Here is a 27,522-nt window from a genome sequence, read left to right on the forward strand (position 1 = left end):
TGCTGCTGCAACAAACCAACGAAGAAGAGGAGGAAGAAGACAAACAGGAAGTGTTATGGTGCAAAGTAAATTTTTCAAAATGTCGATTGTTTTCGTGCCAAAGAAATTACGTGGAAAAGCGAAAATTAACCAAGAAACAATACAAAGGGTAAGCCACTGTTAAAACATTTTAAAAGTAACCTCTCGAAAAATGTTACCTAATAATATCAACGCTCAAAACCCAAGATTAGGCGTGAGTGATCACCATTTTCACTCTCATCTAGGTATCTCATGCTCTAAAATTAGTCTTCATTTCATTACATACTCCGTGAACATGTTGAGTGTTACATACGCCTGCATTAATATGTTGAAAGATGGTAAAATGACCCCTGAATGTTCAGTGTTTTAGTTAACCTAGTGTTTGATCTGTCCCAGCTGCTGGATGAAAATGACCAATTAATCCGATGCATCGCTGAATACATGCAGAAAGGACGAGCGGTGGAGTGTGTACAGTAAGTCCAACTATCACCAGACAGAGCTATGTTATTATTATTATTATTGTTGTTGTTGTTATTATTATTTTAATCGTTGCGTTAACATATATTTATCTTATTTAATTATCTATTTATTTCTTGTATTCATCTGATCTTGTTAACGCTATCTTATTTTCAACTTTTCTTTCCAATATTACTTATTTTATTAATTTTACTGTATTGACTTTATTTTATTTTTAAGAATTTTATTTTTAATCATGCCTTTTATAATTTTAACATTGCTGTTGTTTTCTGTCTCTGTTATTCTGTGAAGCACTTTGGGCTGCATGTGTTTATGAATGAAAGGTGCTATATAAATAAAGTTGTTTGAGTTGAGTTGAGTTTCTACTTTGTGCACAGCTGATGATAAAGCAGAGCCCTTTAGAGCAGGGGTTCCCAAAGTGTGGGTCAGGACCCCCTGGGGGGTCACGAGACACAAATGGAGGATCGTGAGATGTCTTCCAGAATGTTTTTTTTAATAATGATCTGAAAATAGTACAGTTTACCCATTATAATACAAAATATCTACAAAAATAGTAGCTAACCTTGAAATAAAACCTTGAAACAGGGTTCCCACGGATCCTGGAAAACCTGGAAACCCTGGAAAACTGGTCAACTGTTTTCCAGTACTGGAAAACACCTGGAAAATGAGATAAAAAGCAAAATGTCCTGGAAAATCACAGATTGTCCTGGAAAATTATTCCAACATGACTGCCTGCGACCTGACATGGTTAAAAAAAAACACATCCCCATACAACATTTGTGGCCATTTTTGTCATTCAGTTCTATTTAGGTCAACTTATGCACTGATCCTCTGATTATTATTATTATTTAATTATTTCAATAAGGCAGCTTCCAGATTCCTTTGCTGGCTCTTTTGTTTTTTACTTAGCTAATTTTATATTTTTTGAGAAAAGAGAAAGCTGAGATGAGAGTTGGCCATCATTGTTACTTGGTTGCACTAATAAAGTGAAGTGCTGTACATCTGTGGTTGCATTGTTCTATAATTAATTTGCCATACTTTTTTAAGCATGTAAGAGATGATTTCATACATAGCCATAGACTGCACGTTTTTCAATGTAGTCTTCCACTGAGAGGAACATATTAGACTATTTAGGAACTAAATTAGGAACTAAATTTAGACATACCAGTTTGATCACCACTGAAAATGTCCTGGAAAATAATCTCTGGAAAAGAGTGGGAACCCTGTTGAAAATAGAAAATGTAATGAGTTTTCTGCCTTTCTTTTTGCCAGATGACTCCTAAGTTTAGGGTTAGTGAGCAGTTAATTATCAAAAGCATCAGTAGCAGTAGGTTAATTCATAACAGCACAGGAAACACAGACACATGCTCATATAGGTAGGCTTATTTTCTGCAGACCAGCTGAATGAAGCCACATTAAATCACTTAGAGGGACAGTGGGGGTCGCAAGTCTTTGCTACCAATATTTTGGGGTTCGCAGGCTGAAAAGTTTGGGAACCCCTGCTTTAGAGCATGTTGATCACATTTAAGCCAGCACACTCATGGAGCAGGTACCATAGAGATAAACAGAAAAAGCTTCAGGTGGTATTTAATTTACCCACCTTTCATGTCGTGCTTAGAAACACAACGTTAAAATTGAGTAGATTGTGTAACTCTGACAACCATGATGGCACTATCTCAGCTCTCACAACGTTACACAGGGTGTGTTTTTTCTCACAGCTGGAAACACTATCACTCATGTTAATAATTTGTAATCATTATACTTGTAAACCGTAATGATTTAAATCCACCATCTCAGGGTTGTCTTACAGTATGTGAAGTATTTTAACTAGTGAAGACTACACACAGATCAGTTTGGTTGTATGTGGATGTCAGTGTCTTCAATGCTGTATATTTATAGCTGCTGTTTGTGTTCTGCCATCAGATACCAACAGATCCTGCATCGTAACATTGTCTATCTGGCAACCATAGCTGATGCCAGCCCAGACTCGGTGGCCCCTGCTTCAAGTGTAAGGACAAACCACATCCCACAGTGAGAACAGTGTCCCGCAGTGTTCCTCATCTCTAACACCTTTCTTTGTTTCTGTTTCCAGTCTACATCCAGTGAAGCCTCAGCAACTGCTGTGAATGAACATGGAGGGACATGAAGATCGCTGCCTCTGTCTGTGGAGTTGGGATTTATATTTTAATATTTGATGTCAAGAATTATTTTGCATAACTAAGTATTTAGAAGAAGTTTTACTCTTCCCAATCATGTTTCCCATTTCAGGTTTACCTGTGTTATTGTTCAGTAATACCACCGGATATTTATTATGCACGAGGAGATTCTGTGAATACCAAGTGGCATTCTTTGATACCATTTGGTTTGTACATTAAAGAGAGATTTGCTATTTTTGGAAGTTGTTTCCTGATGTCTGTTTCTGAATTGTATCAGTACAGGGACATTGTAAGTACTCGTGTAATTAAATCATTTTTAGAATATTTCTCAAACTTCAGTATTGCATTTAAGTAATTAACAAGTAAAAAAGATGGACTGGTTTAGGAAAATGTTACCTTTACTCAGACTGCATAGTAAAATGTAGTAATAATCTTCCTAATACAGAACCCACAGGTCTGACAGCACGAAACATGAACTGAAGTTTTGATTTAATCCACATGACTGAAGTTTTTTTTTTCTTCTTTTTTTTAGGATGAAACAAAGCAACATTTATTGAAATAAGATTATACTTTTAAATGTATTTTATCATCATTGTGTGATTACATCCTATCTTGTGTTGATACAAGAACAGTCACACAAAAGGTGCAAAAATATCAGTACTTGAAGCACAGATCTGTTATTGTACGCACAGATATAAAGGCACACTGCTATCCAAGCTGGAGTAACAAAAGTAATATTTAACAATGGAAATGTTCTCAGACAGATACTATAGATAATTTAATCATTTAACTTACATGAAAATAGGGCAATAATATTCAACCTGTTCAACATCTGTGTTAATATTTAGAATGAACGTTGTCATGAGGGAGAGGATGTGGAGTCACATCTTTGAGGGACAAAAAAAAGGTCATTATGAACTCTTAATACCTTACTTAAATACATTTGTTATTTTCCTAATCCCTGTAAATACTTATTTGACATATTTCAATATAATTTACAAACATCAATAACATAACGATACAGTTGATTCACAGACCAAAGATTTTTATCCCAACAATGTCTCTCTGTTTTTAGTTTTTGTTTGAAGTATGACCAGATTTTGGGTCAAACTCATCTAATTCTATCAGTGATTGAGAGGCCAATTTATAAAACTTTACTCAAGCCAGAAGTTGAGGACAGTTTGAATGTCTTGTCATTGAAGCAGGAATGTAAACATCTTTCAACAGAATAACTACAAAAGACAACTTTTTGAATTGCTAGTCATTTTTTATTCATTTTTTGCATTGCTGGTACACTTGGAAAGATTCAGTTGCCAGCTCAAGAGAACAATAAGCAACATAAGCCAAGCAGTCCCCCTTTATATCTTCTATCAGGGCAACATGTTTTTATTATTCTTTTTTTTTCTTTTATAGAAGCCACTAGTAAACCATTTGACACAGCTGAGAAGCTAACAGTTACAGTCCAAGGTCTGTAATGATGTCTTTAAAAAAGGCTGCAACAGTTAGGGAGAGAACACAGACAAAAAGCAACAAACCCTATATCTTGATTGTGCAAAGCACATTAACTATAAAAAGATATATATTTATATGTATATACAGCAAACAATTCTCTGTAAACATGTTAAGTATGTTAGTTTTCTGAAAACATGGTGTCATTTCATAAATACAGGCAACATTGGCATCCGCAAACATCACAAAAAGATAACATTCTGGGCTTTTAAATACAGCCCATTGCCATAGAAACTGAAGAAACAAGGGCTCCAAAAACACCCTCATCACACAATGTTTGAGTGTTTAGCATGGCATATTTGGTAACCTTTATAGATAGATGGTGTAGTTCAACTCTGTAGGAAAAAATGTGCTTTTTCACATATTGGGAGGTGGAAAATAATGTTTTATGCAATATGTCTACAAGAATACTAACATACAGTAATGGTATAACATGTAAGAAAATACAAAAATAAGATTAATACTGTCAATAATATTACAAGAAAAATATTGTATCATTAAACAGAAGAAAAGTTAGGGTTATGGGAGTTAGTGTCAAACAACTGCCAATAAGAGAGGAGGAGGAAATGAATGGAAGTGAAGATGTTCCCTAACGCTCTCATCCAATAGGACGTCTCACTTCACTGTTTCTCTATAATCTCAGACTGCCTCTCGTCTCCTCAGCACCATTCATCTTCTGAACAATGCTTTGGTTGGAAATAATATCCTGCAAGTGCTATCAATACCAACATGGCACATTGTTACTGCTAGAACTCTAAACTCTGGTCAGTTGTTGAAAAATTAGTGTATTTCTCTCAAATGACACCTCTGCAGTGACTTACTATATTTATGCTGAGCCTGCTCAAAGCCTCTTAATAAAAAGAACTAAATATTTATATTTCAACTTCAGTATTTTACAAGCTATGAAACAGTAGATGGTAGCTGTACTCTGAGTCATCTTGCGTGAGATTTGGCAGTTACAGCTATGTAGACACAGTATATTTATTACGGGCAAAATGAGAGCATCACAAGCCCCTGCCCCCTTGTAATCCGCTCAGTTGCACACACACACACACACACACACACACACACACACACACACACACACACACACACACACACAATCACACGCGCACGCACGCACGCACGCACACACACGCGCACGCACACACGTACACAAACAAACACACGTTCAGCTGCAGAAGCAAGTGGGTGACGGCCGTGCACGTCTCCAGCTCTTGTCTGAGGAGACGTCAGCTCAACAGACAGAGAAACGACCACTAGACTGCTGCCGGCATGACACATGCACCTCTCATAGTTAAAACATGGCAGTTCAAAAAACTTCAAAATATGTCTCTGTTTCAAATGTGGGATGTCTGACATGGAAAAATATAGTTACAAAAATGTTGAGCCAGTGTGTTTACTTTGATTCTGCCTCTATATGCGGCTTTGAATTCTTCCAATTGAGTGGGTGTGGACTGTGACGGCTGCAGCTCGGCCCACTTGTCTCACAGAGCTGCAGGCCCTCAGTGGCTCTTCACCATGAACACGTTCGACATTAGACCGTGATCAGTACTGGTGAAGGTACGAGGGCCTGTGCTCATGTTTGAGGGGGAAGGATTTAAAGCCCTTGGTCATGGGTTTGTGTTGCTGCTGTTGTTGTTGTTGTTGTTGTTGTTGTTGTTGTTGCTGTTGCTGCTGCTGCTGCTGGGTGAAGGAGGGGAAACCAGAGGAGATGCCAGTGGAGGGGGAGCAGTCACTGGCAGTGGACCACACGGGAGACTGCAGCATCTGCATGGAGTCACTCCACTGGGAAGATGGGGGGATGTTCATCTGGTACAAGGAAGAGCTGGGATTGGGCATGGTGTTGGTGTGGGTGTGGGTGGAGTGCTGCCACGGTGCTTTAGGAGGCCAGGTTTTAGTTTTGCTGTCCTGTGGACAAGAGCAGATAGAAATCAGTAAAGCTAAAAACAATAACTAGATGTTAGTCAGACGGGTCTTACCAGCGTCTGATTAACAAGCCTTTGTCTTACCAGTCCCTTCAAACTAAAAAACAAACTAAAATCCCCATAACTAAAGCGTTCCCGCTGGTGCTGTGATAATTGCGATGATTATCTGACCAAAAGTGCAGCTGATTGTTTTGTTATTTTGTGAAAGGATCAGAAAGGTGCCATGATGTTAGCTTTCATTTTCAGAATGTTCAGTTGATATTGCTGAGAAAATGGGTAAAGTATATATATGTTGCTACAAATTTCACATCAAAAAGATTCTGCATCGCAAACAAGCTAATTATTATAAAAAAAGAAGACTATAATTTGGACATTATGTAAATTGTAACCCTTTGTTATGCCAATTTGAAAACTAAGATATGAAGCAGGAAGCCTGTGTATGATTGAAAATGTGCCTTTGCTAATGCACTTCAAATGGTATTTGGTGTCTGTATTTATACATTAAAAAAACAATGTTTATTATACATTTATTATATATTATAATATTGCTGTGACAAAAATAAAAAAATGTTATGTTCTAATTTTTGTTTTTTTCCACAAATTGTCAGTGCAGGGTTTCAGCACTATGCACAGTCCTCTTAATAGTTACCTGGTTATCATCGCCAATGTGATGGAGTGGTGGTGACGGCAGAGTGCACACCTCTGGCTCACCACAGCTGTGTTTTCTGAGAACAGAGAAAGTTGAAGCATTAAAGGCTGATTTATACTTCTGTGATACTTCTCGAATCAACGGCGTAGCCTGCGCCAGGGTTCGCGTAGCTCCCGTACCTACGCAGAGGCCTACGAACGTAGCTGACGTGCACCTCCTCCAAAATGTAAATGAAACAACGCCTGCGAGCTAGTTCAGGCAGACAACTCGAGCTGCACTGCTATACACGTCATATGTCCCACTCTCATAACCATCATCCAATCCCGCCCTCTGCCTCTCAATTTGGCGGTCTATTTAAACCAGGAAAATCTCCCAACTCTCCTTCAAGCCTATTGCTGAATTTTCTTTCATTCCCACCGCCACCCCAGCATCCACCTGCATGCTCCAGGGGTGTTCAGTATGTTTTGCTTATCACTCCTCAATGTCTGCATGTAGACTTAAAGGTGACATATCATGCAAAATCGACTTTTTAATGGTTCTCTACCTGAAATATGTTTCCCTGGCATGTCTACAAACCCCCCGAAAATGAAATAAATCCCCTGTAAAGCCCCTGTAAAGCCCCTGTTCTGATTTCTCCACCTTTCTGTAAATGTGTCTAAAACGAGCCGTTTCAGTTTTCCGTGTTTTTCATACGTCACAACGACATCCGGTCTGTCACGGGAGTCAGAGCTCGGAGCTTGTTCAGCCCATAGACTGTATAAAATACAACTCAACCCCTCCTCCTTTTTTCATTACCTGCACACACGTGTGCTAACAAGGAGCTTAGGAGGGAGGCATGCTAGTTGTAGGCTGTCTTAAAAAACACAAAGGTCGGTTTTACTCCCCACGTCTGCAGATTTAAAGATCTAGTGGATGATTTTTATTTTTAATAAAAAAGTGCTAGCGCTAGTTAGCATAGCCACATAGCTACATGTTCGTCACTGTGTACCAAGACACACATTGACATACTGACAAATAAAACAACAAGAAACACTAAATCTGTGACCAATGGTTCAGAAAGGTCCTGCTGCAGGCGCCTCTCCGTCAGGTTCAGATTCTGGATCAGATTCAGAGGGTTGAAGTAACGCGGGTCTGTGAGCAGCCGTGTATATTCAGCCAACATGTAAACATTAGATCAACGTGCCGGAGAGCCGAGACCACATCCACTTCCTGAGGGGGCGTGGTCAGAGAGCTCATCCTCATTTAAAGGCACAGACACAGAAAACAGCCTGTTCTGAGCAGGGCTGAAAAAGAAGGGTTTACAGACACGCCAAAATCTGATTTCAAAGTGTTTTTTTGAGCAATAAACTTTAAAACCATGTTTAGATGTTTAGAATGTTTAGAACATATTAGACCAATATATTTTGATGAAAAAGAGCGTAATATGTCACCTTTAACTGCAGGGAGTGATGAGGCTGGAGCCTGGGCGCCAAACATGAAATATTTGCTGCTACAATAAACATTTTAAACGTGAGTTGTCTGACTGAACTACGCTTAGAATCAACGCAGACCACAAGCCCTGTGATTGGTCCGCTCGGCGGCATTGTGTTTACTGCATTTACATCACTTCCGGGATACTGCTCATCGGCCGTATATTTCATCTCCTCCTCTCTATTCTTCATGTAATCATGTCTGTATGATAAACAGCAACATGTATCAGCTGTAGATTAACGTAACACGCTCTGAATCGCTGTGGAAAAGTAAACAGAGATCATAGCGAGGCTGGAAGCAGGCGATCGGCTATCAGAGAGACCACACTGCCCTCAGGCGTTTCGGAGGAGAATTGCTGCGCGACACAGACACAACGACGCACAAGTATGTAGTGCTCATGTCAGAAGTATCAATCAGCCTCAAGTCACACAGCTTGAAATAAGTATCAATGAGTGGGTGATGAGATGGCATGAGGAAAAACACTATCTACTCATCTCAGTTTTTACATCCAAAGAAATGAAGTTCAATGAACTTTACATGACAGTGTGACTTCTTTTCACAGTCTAGCTGGCTGACAATTAATCCAGGTCAGTGACTGAGTTTGGGACTCACCGTCTTTGTTTCACAGCCGCCACAAGGTCCGGCCCAGAAAACATGGAGAACAAACTGTCCCCGTTGGCTGAAGATGTCTCGTCGCTGGAGCTGGCCGAGTCCCCTTGATTGGCTGACCAGCTGCTGTTCACGGCCTCCCTGAAGACACAACCAGAGGCGGTGTGAGCACTGTCTGTCTTATACTTCAATACAGTTGTGTGTGAAGGTACAATGGTTGAATTCATTTGTCTTGACTACATTTTAAGAAGAATCTGAATGTCTAAAGCCTTTGAGTTTTTGATGAGAGCCTTACAGCACAGAGTTTATAATATGCCTGATTCTGCTGCTGCTGTAATGAGTGTTTGTTTCAGTCTGCCTGCTCTCTCAGATTAGTCTCAGCAGGATGGTGCCTGCTCACACTTGTGGGCTGAATTCAATGACTACAGACACTAATAACGTGGTAAATGCCTCTCATAACAATGATGTCTGCTCACAGGTAATGTTCTCTACTATTAAACTGAACCATAAAAGAACTATCTGGCAGCTCAGCATTATACTGTTTAGAGATAGACCGATATGGTTTTTTCAGGGCCGATACCAATGATTATGAGTCAAGGAGGCTGATAACCGATATTTGGAGCCGATATTCAGGCGGAAGAGCACGTCTGTGTTGCGGCCGTAAATAGTGCAAAAACAAGCTGACTTTCTAGTGGCAAATTAAAGTGCTGAAAAAATCTAAGTGGAGCGTACACCTAAACAGAAGTGAGTGCTTGGTAGGGCTGAACGATTTTCAAAAATGATCGAATTGCGATTATTTTCCTTGATATTGTGATTGCGATTTAATATGCAATTATTTTTTCAAGGTCCTCTTCTCATTATTTTTCAACAAACACAAGCAATAAATCAATCTGTATTATGATAAACAATATCAGATTTATTATACACAAACAGTTCTTTCTCATAGGCTAGGCTTATGTTAAGATAAAGGCAAATGAAGCATGAATTAATATGAAAGACGGTTTATTTATCTACTTGAATTACAGTTGTAAACTTACTAAATACTTTGGCTTGCAGTCTTGTAAGCGTTCACCACAACTACTAAATTCTGCCAAACAAGTGTTTTAAATTTAAAGCATGGTTTGATGTGAATCAGCTGACCAAAGGTGTTGCAGCGGAGACGCTCAGCTAGGGGCAGCGGCTGAGTGACAGGTCTCTTTTTTTCTCTGCTGCCGGACTGATTATGACCCGGTTGTACTCCTGGCTGACACCTAACCATGTAAACATGCTATTTTTTCTCAATAAGAACCAGTAGACAGAAAACTGGACACTGTGTGTCTTAAATATGATTCTGTCCAGTTGTCCTGTTGCAGTAAATCCACATCTTGTCTGGGTCTTCACTGACTCTTCGTCTGCAGTCAGTGAAGATGTCAACAACAAAACAACAAATCAAAACTTAGCGTGGCTGAAGTTGTTTTCTTCATCCCCTGCTCGCACGTGTCTCTTTCTTCGGAGATTTTTGGCCGTCGGCAAACCAGCTGAAAGGTGCATTACGGCCACCTACTGCATGCATGTCACGTAAGGTTGCGTCTGTGTATATGAAACTTTTTTTTTTTTTTTTAATCGCAGCCTTTGCGATTTGAAAATTGCATTCTAATACATTGCGATGTCGGTTTGAATTTGATTAATCATTCAGCCCTAGTGCTCGGGTTCAAATCTTTCAAAATTCGTTAAATCACATGGCTGAAATGACACCGTCTGCAGAAACGGTAGCCTAGCTTGCGTTAAATTTCTCCCTGCAGTTTCTCATTGGCTGTTTGGCTTTTACCTGTGCCGTGGCTCTGCGTGTAACCAATCAGATGGTGCTGTGGGTGGGACAATGATGGAGAGGCGCAGCTGCATCAGAGCCAAAATAATCCAGTTTTAAATTATTATCCTATCGGCCGTCAGATTTTGAAAAAAAGGCCGATGCTGAGATGCGTCAAAATGCTAAATATCGGCTTGGTCGATAATTGGCCCAGTCGATAAATCGGTCTATCCCTAATACTGTTATCCAAAACAAACCCTGACACATGGCAGCAGGGATTGTGTACGTGCCACTTGTTTTCCAAAAATCTGTAAAGGCATGAAAGTTACAGAGATAGTTAACAGAAAACGAGTGCATCACATAAAAGAGTGAGAGCTGAGAGCAGATGACATCACACTACAGGTGACTTTATAATATCAATTTCTACTGTATGATTCACATCATGTTGCTGTTGAAACTGTGTTGCTGCCATACTTGGCCAGGTCTTCAGGGGAAAAGAGATCTAGAATAAATCCAGAATACATTTAAATGATCTGTTTCATGTTAAATCTATTTCCTCTTCTTGTTCTTCTTCTTCTCTGTTTACCTCAGTGTGTTACTGAACAAAGTCATGTCGTAATGTCATTTTTTAATACCTCTTGGACATGATTGTCAGGAACAGTTACGTACCCCTCACTGTAGTACTCTGGGTGTGACCAGGTCCTGTGCTGCTCATCAGGCATTGGCCAGTTGCTGCGTGGGTTGCTGGGTCGACGGATGTGCTGCACCTGCCGTTTCTGCTGCATGGCCTGACTGACGCCGGCAACGTAACGTGCAAACTCCGGGTCAGAGCCGACTGTGCGTGGAGAAAAAAAAAAGGGAGGATAAACACAACTATGAGTTTCTGACACCCTCAGCTTTTCTCTTTCGCTCCCTAGAGCTCAATCCGTTTAGCCAGACTGTCGACCGAAGCAGAAAATCACAATGGCCATAAGTCAGCTCAGCACAATAGGCCTGACTGCAATCAAAAGAGGCCGCTGCACTGTAAAAATAGCAACTGACACAGGCGTAATTCAGCATAATTTGTCAATTTACAGTCACAGCGGCATGTAGGGGAGAAACACGCTGCTCATCCTGTCTGACCTACATTGATTATTCGACTCCTATTGGGGTCCAAAGTTGTCTGTAAACTGCTTCGGTAGGACTTAAGATATCGTACATGCTGAACGCAGTAAAAACATTCTTGTATGTGGTCTGGCACAAACCAACTTTTAACAATCCAGATTATTTCGGCTCCAAAATCCCATCAGAGGTCTTTGGCTTTAAACAAAAAACAAGCCGGGACATCAGTGATCCCCACCCCTGTTGCATTGCTTAATATCTAAAGTCATCATGTTGCTTTTTGTGCAAGATAACACTGAATATAACCTCTGCATTTCAGTCCCTTTATGTTGTTAGCAACTGATGTCTGCAAACTCATTTTCTTTTATGGGACAACAAAGGTTTGAGTTTTGATGAGTAACTTTATACCTAACCTTTATGCGACAGCTGATACCATTTCATGCATCATAATGGTTTCAACTGGATTACAGAGACTCAGAGCACCAATACCCTGATCTGAACATTAGTCTCCAGGTACGATGAATAACTTATGAATGATTGCAGCTTAGTTCAACATCGCCAAGCTGCTTCTCTGAGGATTTTTAGAATAACGAAATGATGGTGTCAGCAGAGCTTCAGGCCTGCATGCCCCCTCCACACCCACACCCACCCACACCCACACCCACACACACACACACACACACACACAGCTGACACTACAGTATGACTAAAGAGCATGACAGGTTGAAAGCAACACTCCTATTTGGATGTCTTTTCATGACTGAAAAGATGACCGGTCACAGCTGTTCCTAAACAGGCACATGTTTTGAAGATGGAAGGCGACGGTGAATGTTTGAAAGAAAGAATTATTTTTTAGTAATATTCAATAATGTTACCAAATTTGGCATCATTTTAGGTAAAAAAAAACAATACCGGGGGCCATGTTTGTCCCTTTTTTGCTTACTGAGTTAAATTGAACCACAGTTCAAAGACATGGATCTCACCTGCAGGGTCAAAAGGCAGTGTGTCTCCCAGGACTCCAAACACTCCCTCACTCTGGTCCCTGTTGGGCCACGTGTTGTTGCGGGGCCCCTGCGGCTTCTGGCCCAGCATCTCTGACATCACACTGTCCATGTAGGTACTGACCAGACCCAGGCTATATAGATCTGAGCTCAGATCCGGCAGTCCAGGAGAGCCCCACTGCCCGATTGGCCCCAGGGGTGACAGCCCTGCAGGGTGGCCCTGCGGTGGGGGCTGCTGCCCAGAGGTGCCGAGCCACTTACTCGGGACTCTTTGCTGTGGGAGGACCTGGGGTGGCGTCTGCTGAGGAGGAGGCGGCTGCTGCTGGCTGATAGGCTGCAGGAGGTGCTGGTAGTACTGCAGGGCCTGTGGGGAGGGCTGCTGAGGAGGAGGAGCTGGAGGGGGTTGCTGCTGCTGCTGAGGCTGTTGTTGCTGTGGAGGAGGAGGTGGCTGCGGTTGTGACTGAGACTGCTGCTTCTGCACTGATGGTGGAGGTTGGGGCTGAGGCTGGGGTTGGGGCATGCTCTGAGCAGGGGGTTGCAGGACATTGTGAGAGATAGATTGGGAGGTGGGCAGAGGTCCGCTTGGGGGCTTCAGCTCAGCTGGGTTTGCAGACGCCACAGAGTTCCTCCTCTTGACCAGGGGCGAGGCCTGCTGTGATTTTCCCATGTTGAAACCTGAGAGAAAGTCGATGACGTCCTGCATCTCCTGGTCAGTTGGCAGGTTCATGCCCTGGTCCTCTGACACCAAACCGTTGGCCAGCTGGCTCTGCAGAGGAGAGTCTGGGGTGCAGGACAAACTGCCCATCTGCAGGATGCTCTGGATCCTCCCATCACTGTGGCCCAAACTCTTGGTCTTTTCCTCAGAGCTGCTGGTTGTAAGCATGCTGCGAGATGGGGTGTTCGGGATGGAGTAACTGCCTCCGCTATTAGAACTGGAGGAGACTTTCTTTGTGAACTTGGAAGTCAGCTTGGATATTGTTTTAGGCAGCCCACTGGAGGTCTTTGAGCTGGTGCCTGGAGGCAGGTCTGCCTGACTGCCATAGTCTGGGATCTCCCGCTGCAGCTGGATCTGAATGGTAGGCAGGGCTTGCTCTCTGAGGGAAAGAAAATAAATCAATTATTTGATATAACAGGACATTGTTGTTCTCTTCATTACTAAATATATGGCTGATCATTTATTGACAAAAGATCTATTCATATTTTTGATAAGTTTGTTGAGTACAAAGTGAGGCCTTCAATTTAAATCTGGTTTATTTGTTAAAAGTTGCAGGGCTTACCACAAACACATGAACAGTTAAACTGCACTTATCCACAGGGGTTCCCAAAGTGGGAAAAAAAAAGTTGGGGGTCGAAAGACACAAATGGGGGGTCGTGAGATGTCTTCCAGGATGTTTTTTTCTAAGTTATCTAAAAATATTTATTATTATTATGATCATTATTGTTTTGTTACCTCTTGTTACCTCATGTTTATCTTCCTTTTTGTTTGTACTGTTAATTATTATTATTATTATTATTATTTTGTATTTATTTATTATTTTTTCTTCTCTTTGTTTATTTTGTATTACTCATATATAATTTGTTAACTTGTGGTGAACAAAGAAATACTAAAAAAATGCAATAAAAAAGTTGAAAGACAAGTTATCTAAAAATAGTACATTTTACCCATTATAGTTAAAAAATATTGACAAAAATAGTAGCAAAACTTGAAATAAAACCTTGAAAATAGAAAATGTAATGAGTTTTCTGCCTTTGTTGCCAGATGACTCCTAAGTTTAGGGTGAGTGAACAGTTAATTATCAAAAGCATCAGTAGCAGTAGGTTAATTCATGACAGCACAGGAAACAGCCACATGCTCATATAGGTAGGGTCATTTTCTGCAGACCAGCTAAATGAAGCCACATTAAATCACTTTGAGGGACAGTGGGGGTTGCGGGCTTAAAAATTTGGGAAACCCCTGACTTATGCAGACTGATGCTTGTCATCCTGCACCATCTGTGCATCGTACAAACAACAGATATAATACTTATAACATCAAACAGACACTCACTTCCTCTCCTTCCACCTGTTGATGTCAAACACTGCTGTGTAGAGCACATCTACGAGGCCAAGGGTCTTCTCCGGGTCCAAACTCCTCTGCAGCAGGGACATAGTGGCTGGGTCTTCCTTCAGACACCTGTACATACATAGACACAAACAAACACAGCAAGACAGGACCGGACATGAACTACAAATCCAGCACATCGTCTCACAAACAAAGGTCCAGGTGTGTGTGCTAAAAAGATGAATATGTGATATGTGATATTCATAAACTAGATAAGACCAAAAAACAAGCTGACAGGCTTTCAGCTCACAGACTGGTTTAGGTTTACTGTGATGCCTCTTCTGTCTAAGCAGCTGTGCGGTGGAATTTTAAGACACGTCTCTTTGTGCTGGTTTCTCAGTCAGACTTAGCATTCAGACAGAGGAGAAAGCATGTGGCTTTAAGTAACACACAAAACATTAGTGTTTTAGGATCTGCTAACATCAGTGCCTCAGTTTCATATGGGATACGAGTTACAGTAACCGCAAAAGTGCTGAATGGATATTGTGTACTCAAGATCTTGTGTTTACAACTAAACAAGAAAAGAGGAGAGGAAAATCCAGCCAATGGACTTGACAGTTTTATATCCTTCTTTATGGAAGTCCTTATGTGTACTCTGAGGGCATGAATCAACAACAGATTGATCATGTGCCATTTGTTTGTTCACTCTGTTACACTTATTCTGCCATGTTCACAAAACCACATGATCAAATAGTTTTGCATGCAATTGCACATGGATAATGATAATAAAAAATCGGTAATACATACATATTCCTCAAAAGAATATCAAGCTGTTTTTTCTGCACTGGCTGAGGCAACCAGCATAGTTGAAGTATTATTTAAGCAGCCAAACATTACCTTTGATTATCTTAACCACAGCTGTCACGGGTGGGAGAAGTATCTTTTGAAAATATTTCGCAGTTGGCTATCTAATTAAAAAAAATATACATATATATTGATGTGCGTACCATGTAGAAGGAACCTGGACCACCACCTTAGATCCCTCCAGAGTGATCTGGGGAGCGTAGGCCTCCTTGTTCTCAATCTGAGCTGTATCAACAACCACCTGCAGGGACACAGAAACACACCTGCATAAGCATCTCCAAACAGAAACACTTTATTCACAGGTCAAATGTGTTCATTCTAGCCCAAGGTTAACAGTTGACTGTTTTTTCATTCATGCAATCCTCAACTGTAACAAACTACTTTAACTCTGTCATGTCTGCAGTGGTGTACAAAGTACACCGCTTCATTACTTAAGTCAAAGTATAGATCCTCCAGGTCAAATATTACTCCAATACAAGTTTAAGTTGTTCAGTCAGATTATTACTTTAATTAAAGTACTGGAGTACTTGCTTAAATACTTAAGTATTCAAAGTACTTCTTAAAATATCTCTAAACATTGTATTTACACAAAGCATGATGGCAGTCAAGACTATATAGGAGTACATTTTGTTACATCATGTTTATTTAGAAACCATTACTTGAATTCTCAAATCTCAGTTTGAAATGTTCATCTGGAATGAAACAAATGTTACGTAGCTCAACGCATTTTCTCAGGTTGGACTGTGAATGTTTGTATGTTTGGGCAGAGTGGGAAACAGGGAGAACATTTCAAACGATTCACATCATTCTTCATTTCAAAAACCTCTAACTTGGGCTGAAGATATGGCCATGGGTGCTCAGGTGGAGAATTATAGCCATCACTACCACCTCTAAATGAACTGCCTGATCTGAGTGATGCTCTGTGTTTGCTCCACGTTCAACCATGGAGACGCACAATATACAGGTACGACTAAACCACTGAGACAAACAGATTTTACTGTCTTAGGGATCAGATTTCAGAAAAGAGAAGGAAATGCATGAGCTGACTTCAAAGCAAAAGTAGAGAGTAACTAGAGCATTGATAGAAATGTAGTGGAGTAAAAGTACAATAATTGTCTTCTGAGTGTAGTGAAGTAAAAGTCATAAGTTCCCCCAAAAATTAATACTCAAGTAAAGTACAGATACTCAAAAAAAGTACAGTACTCAGTAACAAAGAAAATGTATTTGTCTACCACTGCATGTATGTAAACAAGTCATTATGTTGCACTTTCCCCAGCCATGCTAACATGAACAAACAAAGCTACAAGTAAAAGCGGTTTCATTTTTGTCTGGCATTAATTCCCCACCAAGCAGAGCTAGGCAGTTCAAGGTGAGGAAGCTGGACGCATTCAATCAGTCAGTGACAACAAACAGGCTGGCCTTCCTGCCTCCTGCCTACAGTGCCGCTCAGATTTATTTGAGAGTTCTTTGAAAGTGGCCTTGGCTCCTCGAGACCCATGCAACTGGGTCACCAAGAGGGAGAGAAGGTGGGAGGAGTCTATTTCCTCTATTGCAGGAAGCAACTCTATTGTTGTTCTAAAAGCAGGTGTATCCTTGGAAACCCCGGGTTGCTCTTTCGAGCCGCACATACACACACACAAACAGTCTGTCAGCCATGTCGAAACACATAGGACAGTCATCGAGGGCAGGAAGGAGGAACAACGGCGGCTAAATAGACAATGTCAACTTTTTCTGCTGCTTGATGAGAGGGGAAAGGGAGTTGGTGGTGAAAGACAACAGAGCAGATAATGTTTAATGATTCTGACTGAGTGCTGTGTGGGTGGAAGAGAAATAAAACAGAGAGGATAGAAAGACTGTGTGGAGAGGTATGAATAGTGTATGACTAATGAAGGAATGTGTGCATCCAAGCTGCTTTTTAAAAGTGTAGAGAGGATACTTTGCATGTGAGTGTGTTTTTGTCTCTGCTCTCTGTGTGATCTATTTTGAGTGGAGAAGCCACAGGCTCAGATAAGGAGCTAATGCAAAGCACTCATCCATCATCCAGAGACTGTTTTACAGTTAGCACGGGGCTGGCAGAGCTGAATGGGAACACTCCCTCTGCCGAACGCATGGAAAAGGACAGACCACACAGAGGAAATAAACAGCAGAAAATAAACACTCTGGTGTTACTCTGAGAGGAGTCCCACTGCTGCCCCTCTCCCCTCCCTCCTCCCTCTTGCTCTTCTCTTCAACAGAAGAGGGAGGGGGTCTCTGTTTGCAGACCCACCCAGGCAAGCCCATCCTTCACCCAGATGCTGCAGGAATGTTTCTTTTCTTTTATGTCTCTCTGGTGTTTGTTTACAACTCTGCGCTGCCACAAAGCAAGCGGACAGGTCTCCTCATCTCCATTACAAATCTGATAAACAATGAGATACAGGCTGCCAAACCCACAGACGCACAAAAGGAGAGAAGTCGGTAACTTAAGCAAGAAGTGTCAGTGAAGAACAACAGGCCTGTTCACGTCAGCATGCCGTCACCTTTCTGCTAATCTGTAGTATCAACTCAACTGTGGTGAAGGATGTTAACAAGAGCAAAATACTGAAAGAGGATAGAAAAGAGAAGTCTCTTTCACAAACTAAAAGAAAGGTTTTGAGGTCAGAACATCTGTATTTGATAAATGAAAATCCAAAACAGGAGGTTACTGTTTTTCCCTAACAATACATGGATAAAATATAAGTTAAAAAGTGAAGTGGCTTATGCTAATTCATACTTTTCAATACTCTTAAGGCTTACATAAAAACTATGTTTGCAAACCATACTATTGGTAGTTTAACAGCCAATTTACTGCAGTAAAAGTGAATAGCGACAGTAATTTCACTAAGTTTTTCTTATCAAAAGAATAAGCCAAATGCCCAAAACTATAAAATTGTAATTCAAAAACAAAACATCTATTAATAAGCAGATAGTAGACGGTAACTTAATTTTATATTAACTAAACTTTTGTGTCCACTTGTGACAAACTAACAGCAATACTCAGGAAATACAGGTTGGATGTAACAACCCTGTTTTAAAACATCTCCACTCACCAGTCCAGCCTGGGCAAACAGCAGCTGGACAGCTGTCTTGCAGGCTCCTCTCCAGCTGGAAGGGCAAACTTGGTTGAGGACCTCAGTGACAGGAGAGTCATCCCTCGGGGTCACTCCGTTCTGGCCCAGCGCCTCCTTAATGAGCTGCAGCATTGTGTGCTGAGGGGACAAAACAATGAGGGTCATCCATGAAAGAAGTCCATGTTCAGTGTGTGCTGATACAACTCTACAAATGTCATTACAACAACTACACACAGTTCAACACTAGTCCATATATCTTTTAGAATAGATTTTAATTTTATTTTGTTGGTTATTAAATCTCTTAATGGTCTTGGTCCTTCATATTTATCAGATTTGCTTTTATTATATGAGCCAGTGAGAGCCCTCAGGTCTCCAGGTAGTGGACTTTTAATTGTACCAAAAGTAAGAACTAAGACCCATGGTGAGGCAGCTTTTTATTATCACAACACATGTTTGTGGAACACCCTATGAGAAGATCTGAGGGCAGCACAGAGCATAAATATTTTTAAAAGCAAACTTAAGACCTACCTTTTTAGTCTCAAGTTTTATTCTTAACAGTTTTATTTATTTATTTATTCTTTATCCAGTTAAAATTGTATTCACTTTTAATCTACTTTTATTTATTTATGTGCTTATTTATTTATTTATTTATTTTAAGTATAGCATCTTATTTTCTTTTAATGGTTTAATATTTTAGTGTTTTATTATCTTAGAAATTTATCTTATTTTGATGATTTTAATTTCCTGTGTTGAGTTTTAAGTCTTTTTTTACCTCCAGTGTTTTCCTCATCAAGATATCATCAGAGCATTTCCTCAGTTCGTTCAGCAACTTCTTTTTTGTCTATTTTATTTTATTTGTATTGTTTTTATTACTATTGTTGCATATATTGCGTTCTTTACCTTGGGATCTTTTTCTGAATTTATTCTATTTTAGGTTTGTTGTGATGTACAGCACTTTGTGCTACAATACCATTGTATGAAAAGCACCTTATAAATAAAGTCTGATTGATAAAGTCTGATATACCTCATGAAGTTATTCCTGAGAACATCTTGATCATTTCTTTCTTTGAAGAATGCATACTTAATACTCATGCTTTTTAGTCTGTATTAGGAAGAACAGCAGAGGTAGCTTGAACCTGGCACATCAAGAGTCAGGGACATTACCGTTTTCAGTTTGAGGTTATCAGCCGCTGACTCGTTGAAGGAAACTCCTTTGAGAAAATGTGAACCGATCTGTACAGGGATGGTGGGCAGCTCGCACTGGATGGGCTGGGAGGTGGTCTGCATTCTACCAGCCTGCTGGGCCTCCGCTTCACTGCAGCAGCCCTGAACACACACATAAGCATGTTAATACATACAAAACAATGCACAATACAAACACCAATGAATAAGTTAGAACATTAAAAATCTTTGAAGATTTCTACTTGTCTTTCAGAGTGAACCTACCTGTAAGGCTGCCTCCACAGCTTTGGGGTTAAGATGAAAGCCGGCCTTTAGTGCGTACTCACTATGACCCAGGCTCTCCAGTGCTGCTTTGTAGGCCTAGAGATAGAGGGAAAACATTCCAACTTTGCTTTCATCATCCACACATCTATTTTACCCTTGTTTATTACATTATAATTTTATACTCACTAATTTCACAGTTATCATACTTTAGTTTACACTACATGTAGAAGTGAATATTCACTGCAGCATATCTATGCAAGCCACTGGAACAAAGGTTACCACATTTCCCTTCCCTGGTCTCTGAGAGATATTTTACCTGTAAAGCACTGTCAATCTTTATGTTGAGCTCCTTCAGCTGGTGCTCTGGGATGGATGTGTTGTTGGAGCAGAAGAGCTGCTGAACCTGGATGCCTGCCAGGCAGCCATCCCGGCCCCTCTCTCTCAGCCTGGCCATGGCCTGAGGGCACAGCAGAGTACAGAGTCAGAGACACAGCAGGAACATCGACTCTGCTACAATTAATTCTCACAGTGAAATGCAGGAAATATTTGAAAATAAATACACTGAACTGCAGAAGAAGACGACCAGCATTTTCCAAATGTTATTGCTTACAAGGATGTATTGAGTAAGACTTAAAAGTTGTTTTCCCCAAGGAAAGCACAAAGTCATCATGAATTTAACACTGCTAGAATCTCACTAACGTTTAAGCGTTTGACGTAACAGAGCAGAAGACCTGGCGCATATCACTAAAAAGAGTGCTGGCTGCCTCGCCCTGCCTAACCCCCCAGCCAGAACATTATACCAGGGTCCATCCAGACCTAGTCCCCCCCAGGGCTAACTCTCTGCATGCCGGGGCTTAACAGATCAATCAACCCATTATTCTCCTCTCTGCCTCACTTTATTCAGCACAGCTCAAAATGGGCCAGTGGGGCTGATTAGCCTGGGGATTAGACAGGTCCTCTTACAAAACTGCCTCCCTTACATGAGTTGGGGTTAAAAGAGGTACAGAACTTAGCACTGCAAGTTCACAGACAAACTGCAGCCAGAAAAGAGGAAATAGGAAATTGGGGCTGGAAATCATAAACAGCTGGCATTTCTCAGGAATGTGCAACAAGTCTGCTTTTCACCTCACACAGACAAGCACAATATTTCTGAGATCCAGACCAGTAAGGAGTCCCGAGGCGCCCAGTGGCTGCATACCTGAGCTGCGCCCTTCCACAAGCGAGAGGCTTCCTCCAGCTCTGTGAGAGGCCCGAGATCAGAGTTTTCAGAGCGGGCGTTGGCGCAGCGCTCCTGTGCCTGGGCGAGGGCCTCAGCCAGGCAGGACTGAGCAACAGGTTGGACCTTCTGCAGAGCCTGGGATAGAAACTGGAAATGGACCTGCATCACTGTGAGGAAGCACCGACCCAGCACCTGGAGAGACATGACAACACGTTATTGTCACAGCAGCACACGTCACTGTCCTTCTTTATATGCTTGAGTATCGAAGTCAGAGTGTTTGAGACATCACACAACATGGATACCTGCAGGCTACAAAACTAACATGTACGTCCACATGCCACAGTGATTGGTTAGCTCATGAGCTACTCTACAATCAAATTACAAACCCAATCCAAAAAAGTTGTTATGCCGAGTTAAATAATAAAACATTTTCAATGGTGTGCATATGTGCTCCCTGTTAAAATGCCATGTTTTGTGATGTAAAAATATGAGACCAAGATAAATCATGTCATAACGTTTTCCACCTTTAATGTGGCCGATAACATGAACAATTCAATTATTTTATTTGTTTTTATCTTTGAGGGGGAAGAATCAAAAATAAAATAAAATAATGTGGTTGCATAAGTGTACACACCTTCTCATAGTTGGGAATGTGGTTGTGTTCAGAATTAACCAATCACATTCAAACTCATGACAAATAGTAGTCAGTACACACCTGTCATCATTTACTTTGATTGACTTTGACTTTGATCAGTGACTTTGATTAATCCCAATAAAGATCAGCTGTTCTAGGAGGATTTTCATGACATTTCCTCAGTTGCATTTTTCAGCAAAATCCATGGTCCACAGAGAGCTTCCAAATCATCACAGGGATCCCATTGTTGAAAGTTATCAGTCAGGAGAAAGGTACAAATACTTTTTCAAGGCATTAGATATATCATGGACCACAGTGAAGACAGTCATCATCAAGTGGAGAGAATATGGCTCAACAGTGACATTACCAAGAACTGGACATCCCTCCAAAACTGATGAAAAGACGAAAAGAAAACTGTTCAGGGAGGCTTCCAAGAGGCCTACAGCAACATTAAGGAGCTGCAGGGATTTCTGACTAGTACTGGCTGTGTACTACCTCTCCTATTCTTCATATGTTTCTGCTATGGGTAGGGTGGCGAGACGGACGCCGTTTCTTATGAAGAAAAAAACCCAAGCCCGGCAAAATGTTTCAAAAACACACATAAAGTCTCCCAAAAGCATTAAATGTTTTATGGTCTGATGAAACCAAGGTCGAACTTTTTGGCCATAACTCCAAAAGCTATGTTTGGCATAAAAACAACACTGCACAAAGCATAAAGAACACCAGACCCACAGAGAAGCATGGTGGTAACAGTAGTGTTGTAGTCAAGACCACATTAACTGAGACCAAGACATGTCTGAGACCAAAGTGCCCCGAGACCAAGACAAGACCAAGACATTTAGGGATCGAGACCGAGTCAGGACCAAGACAATAAATATCAATGAAAAATCATTATGAGAGTTAAAATAAAGGACTTCTGTTTAATTTATTTAAGTTCGCTTTGAATACCACTGACAGCAACAAAAGAGGTTTGGTTCTGTCTTTGTTGCCTTTCTTTTGATTCCTTAAGTTTGCTTTTTCTCTGTTCACAGTCATGACAGGGATACAGAGTGCATCAGTGGTGGTCTTGATATAAAATACAGGGTCCGCCCAGTCCAAGACTGAGTAAAAACGCTTTCGATTCCAGGACGAGATCTGAAATAAGCAGCCTCGAGACCGGTCAACACTAGGTGACAGCATCATGCTTTGGGGCTGTTTTTCTTCAGCTGAAACCAGGGCCTTAGTCAAGGTGGAGGGAAGTATGAACAGTTACAAAAACCAGTAAGTTTGGCACAAAACCTCCAGGCCTCTGTTAGAAAGATGAAGATGAATTTCACCTTTCAACACAACAATGAACCAAAGCAAACATCCAAATCAACAAAAACATGGCTTCACCAGAAAAAGATTAAAGTTTTGGAATGGCCCAGCCATAGTCCTGACCTGAATCCAGTTGAATATATGTAGTGTGGTTTGAAGGGGGCAGTGCACAGGAGATGCCCTCACTATCTGATGGATTTGGAGCTTTTTTGTAAAGAAGAATGGGGAAATATTGCCACGTCAAGATGTGCCGTACTAGCAGACTCCTACAAAAAAAGACAGTGCTGTAATAAAATTAAAATGTGCTTCAAACAATTATGAGATAAAAAGGGTGTGTACACTTAGGCAACCACATTATTATTATTATTATTTTTTATTATTCCCCCTAAAATATTTTCAAAAATGTTTCAGTTGAATTGTTCATGTTATAGGTCACATTTAAGGTGGAAAAAATCTGACAAGATTAATATTGGTCTCATTTTTTTTACATCACAAAACCTGACATTTTAACAGGGGTGTGTAAACTTTTGATATCCACTGTAAATTTGAATAACCAAGAGCATTTTTATAAAACCACATTAAAACCAAAGACTGTCTCCTTCTTAACTTATGTTTGTGCTACTAGATCACATGAACTTTATCCGCAGATGGTTTCCAGGCCCTCTGGGTGATATTACTCATTTAAAACAAACAAAAAGACAAAGCAAGGACCCCTCTCCTTTTCCTTCAGAAAGTACTGAGATAGAAAAGTTACTTCTGAACCAAAAAGCAGAGTGCCAAGGACATCTCACAAAGCACAAATTATAGAGAACATCTTTCAAATAAAACATCTCTCAAGGGCAGACTTCAGCTAAATGTGCATGTGTTTGCATTTGTGGTTCATTATGAGCTTTAAACAGATATCAAACATCAGAAAATAAGTAGGTTGTGTATTTCTATTTGAAAGCAAAAGACAGATGGAGAACATATTGGATTGAATATGTATATATATATATATATATATATGCATATTCATCTGTTAGATTCATCTTTTGACTGATTATTTCACCTCCCTTGACTTTTGATACAATGATGGAGAAAAAGCACAAAATAGTAATCAAAGTTTTCAACTTTTTCTCTGTAGACGTGAAAGTGACAATGTAGGACAAAGGGAAAACTGTGTTTAATGATCATTGCATTTCTTCAAGGTTTATCCAAAAGTTATTACAGGTTTATCGAGCACTTTTTAACCTACGTATTAGACCTGTGCAACAAATCACAATTTCACCACTACAGCAAAATGAGCATTATTTGAAGTATAAGTTTATATAAACAAACAACCTTCTTACTCATGCATACATTCTACCTGTTGGTTGGAAGCCTGGCTGTAATATTCATACTTACACACCATTGAATGCAGACAAATGAAGTCAAGCTAGCTATCAGCTACCTTCAGATCAATGGGTGCATATTTAGTAGTGGAACTTAATCTTTTTGGAATTACTTTGGATCTAGAGGGACATGTTGAAAACACATGTTTCCTGTAAAACATGAGAAACAGCAGATAAACTTCAGCTGGACTCGCATATGCACAAAACCCCTGGCAAACTCCTGAATTTTGGGGGATGGGCTGCATGCCACAGCCAAAATTTTATTAAAATTTTAATAGCATGCAACTAGGCCGAACCTGCTAGGGCGACACATAACAGGACAACTTAACACATCTGAATAAAAGGAGAATCATTTTTAAGACAAGGTCAGTGAAGAGGTATGTGCGTCCACTGTTTCTACGACCCATTGAGAAAAAATGCAAAAACTGTCATCTTAGCGGAGGTCTCTACTGATTTGTCAATCATCATGTTGTCTGTGGCTTTTGCATTGTGATCCTGATGTCATGTCCTGCCTCTCAAGACTCATCCCCCACCCTCCTTGCAACAAGAAAACTTTTCAGGGGTAGCGAGCATGTGTGAAATTGTCTTAGAATAAAAACTGGGAACTTTTAGCTAATATGCACTCTACAATATTTGTTTATCCTGCATCATATTCCCTCACTGAGCAATGTAAGTGTACACTCAGTCTTAGTCTCCTACCTTGCAGACCTACTACTTGTGTTAATCTATCTTGTTCCAGCAGATTGTCGTGGATTCTTAACTTCCCCTGAAGTGAGTGTGCTCCAGTCAAGAAGGACTTTTTTAATTCTTATTTTCTAATTGAGGGAAAAAATGACACAATAAACTAAATATTACATTAAAACTATCAGAACACTGCTGACATATTTGCTGAAACATAATAAATATTTTGGATGACACACATTGCTCCACACCCACTGAGCTGGATGACAAAGTGTTGAAGTGTGCTTGTTTGGTGAGAGGACAGTCCAGCTTTGGAGGCTGCTGTCCAGTTAGCAAAAGAAGAGAAACAGGACACCATAGGATCTGCCACGGTCACAGGATTTTCTTTTTCAGGTACCTGCTGAAAATATCTCAAGGGGAAGCTGAGTTGTAAAGACAGAAATATGCTGCTGCACTCTGATGGCAGACAGGAACAACAGGACAGGACAGCACTAGTTTCACTCTACTGGCGATACAGAGAGCACGACTGTGTGAATGACGGGCATAAAAACGTTGGTTGTTGTTGTTCCCATCACAAGCACAGAACAGGATGGGACAGCAAATTCCTCATCCTCTATGGTGTGTTTGAGTCATGACTGAGGAACTTTAATGGCTGCTCTAACATTGTAGGGTTCCCTGGAAACACCTGGAACCTGGCTAAGCGATGATAGATGGTACACTTATTGTACTTAGTTTGCTCACACCAAGACCAATTTTATTTGGTCTGGTGTGCCTTGTGGGTCCATTTTCTTCACCTTCATTTTCCCTCCTCTACTTTTCTCTGTCTAAATGAAACAGTGAAGACAACATTTTACTAAAAGTTTTGCAGCCCAGGCTTTGAAATGTAGGAAAATCCCAAAAGCAAATATTTGTCTTTGTTTGCTTTACCTACAATGTGTATGAGATGTTCTTTCCTTAAATTGTAGGCATATCATTAAAAATATATGACTCCAAGACAAACAATGTGCTATATATGACAAGAATATCTTCAAAAGTAAACACAACTCGACAAACCTTGTCAGGCTAAAACTGGTCCACTCACATTGACACTTTGTGTTTGTTTTGCTGCACTTCAATCTTTCCATCATGTCTTAACAAACACGGTTTGTGTGTTTCCTAAACCATGGTATTACTAAAATGTAACTCTAGACAAAGGAGACATAGTGACCTGTCTATATATCCTAACATACAGGTTTGCTGAGTCAGAGTGCATAAACAAAAGCTTTGTGAAAGGCCAAAGTCAAAATGATCAAACTAGAGTTTTTTCTCTTGCTAGTGATAACAGGTGGAAAAGTCCATTACAAAATAAAAAGCAAACCGATTTGAGTCAACATGATTATCAAAAATTTGAAAATAAATAAAAATGATCTCAAATGTTTTTTATTGATGTGACATTTTAGCTTTTAGCTAAGGATGTACATTTTAAGTATTTTCCTTGATCGATTTTTGGAAATGTTAACGATCAATAAAATAATCCATTATTATACTTATGTCAAAAACGAGGACTAATACGTTTTTCCCCCTAAATTTTATTTTCTACAGCAATAAAATGCATATAACTGACGGTATTGAATACGGATACATGTTTAACAGTGATTATCAACGATCAGGCTCATAAAAATATTCTCCATAGACATAGTCTCATAATGTGAAGGCAAAAAGTACTTCAGACTCACAGTGTCCAGTATTCTGCCTACTCGTTCTTATTGAGAAAAATAAACATGTGTATGCGGTCAGGTATCAGCCTGGAGTGCAACCTGGTCATTATCAGCTCTGATGTTGCTGCTCTGCAAACATAGCGTACTAGCAATTCCCACCAGTCTGTTGGCTTTGTATCTAAAGATGGGGAAATGTCCTGTTTAAAGTTATCAACCTTCGTGTCTGTGTCATTGTTGGCAGCAGTTGTGTATTGATCCTCTTTGAAAAGCGCACATGGAGACCTGACACACAGCCGCAGCCGCCAGCTGAGCGTCTCCACTGTGTGCAACACCTTTAACAGCTGATTCACACCGAAACATGCTTTAAACTTAAAGGGGACATATCATGCTTTTTTCATCAATATATATTGGTCTAAGAGGTCCCAAAAACATGTATTTAAAGTTTATGCTCAAAAAAACACTTTGAAATCAGATTTTGGCATGC

The 27,522-nt window shown here is 40.3% G+C and overlaps 2 protein-coding genes across 3 annotated transcripts in view; one reads left to right on the forward strand and one right to left on the reverse strand.

Annotated features, from left to right (window-relative positions):
* On the forward strand, positions 1-2,893 carry ss18l2 (ss18, like 2). Its single transcript, XM_034680330.1, has 4 exons — positions 1-148; positions 415-491; positions 2,419-2,503; positions 2,588-2,893. The coding sequence occupies exons 1-4, from the start codon at positions 56-58 to the stop codon at positions 2,639-2,641; spliced, it is 309 nt and encodes a 102-aa protein (XP_034536221.1). The 5' UTR covers positions 1-55; the 3' UTR covers positions 2,642-2,893.
* Positions 2,894-3,879: 986 nt separating this feature from the next.
* The window catches only part of LOC117810003 (uncharacterized protein KIAA0355-like), a 49,358-nt gene continuing 25,715 nt past the window's right edge, over positions 3,880-27,522 (reverse strand). For both annotated transcript variants that reach the window (XM_034679538.1, XM_034679539.1), the window contains exons 3-14: positions 21,340-21,552; positions 20,458-20,598; positions 20,142-20,237; positions 19,860-20,021; positions 18,675-18,833; positions 15,753-15,850; positions 14,752-14,877; positions 12,687-13,798; positions 11,272-11,437; positions 8,820-8,957; positions 6,738-6,813; positions 3,880-6,071 (exon numbers count right to left, since the gene is read on the reverse strand). In XM_034679538.1, the coding sequence (XP_034535429.1) occupies positions 5,709-6,071; positions 6,738-6,813; positions 8,820-8,957; positions 11,272-11,437; positions 12,687-13,798; positions 14,752-14,877; positions 15,753-15,850; positions 18,675-18,833; positions 19,860-20,021; positions 20,142-20,237; positions 20,458-20,598; positions 21,340-21,552 (2,850 nt within the window). In that variant the 3' untranslated portion in view covers positions 3,880-5,708. The remainder of the gene's footprint in view (positions 6,072-6,737; positions 6,814-8,819; positions 8,958-11,271; positions 11,438-12,686; positions 13,799-14,751; positions 14,878-15,752; positions 15,851-18,674; positions 18,834-19,859; positions 20,022-20,141; positions 20,238-20,457; positions 20,599-21,339; positions 21,553-27,522) is intronic.

Source organism: Notolabrus celidotus, chromosome 3 (genome assembly GCF_009762535.1).
Source record: "Notolabrus celidotus isolate fNotCel1 chromosome 3, fNotCel1.pri, whole genome shotgun sequence".
Taxonomy (NCBI): domain Eukaryota; kingdom Metazoa; phylum Chordata; class Actinopteri; order Labriformes; family Labridae; genus Notolabrus; species Notolabrus celidotus.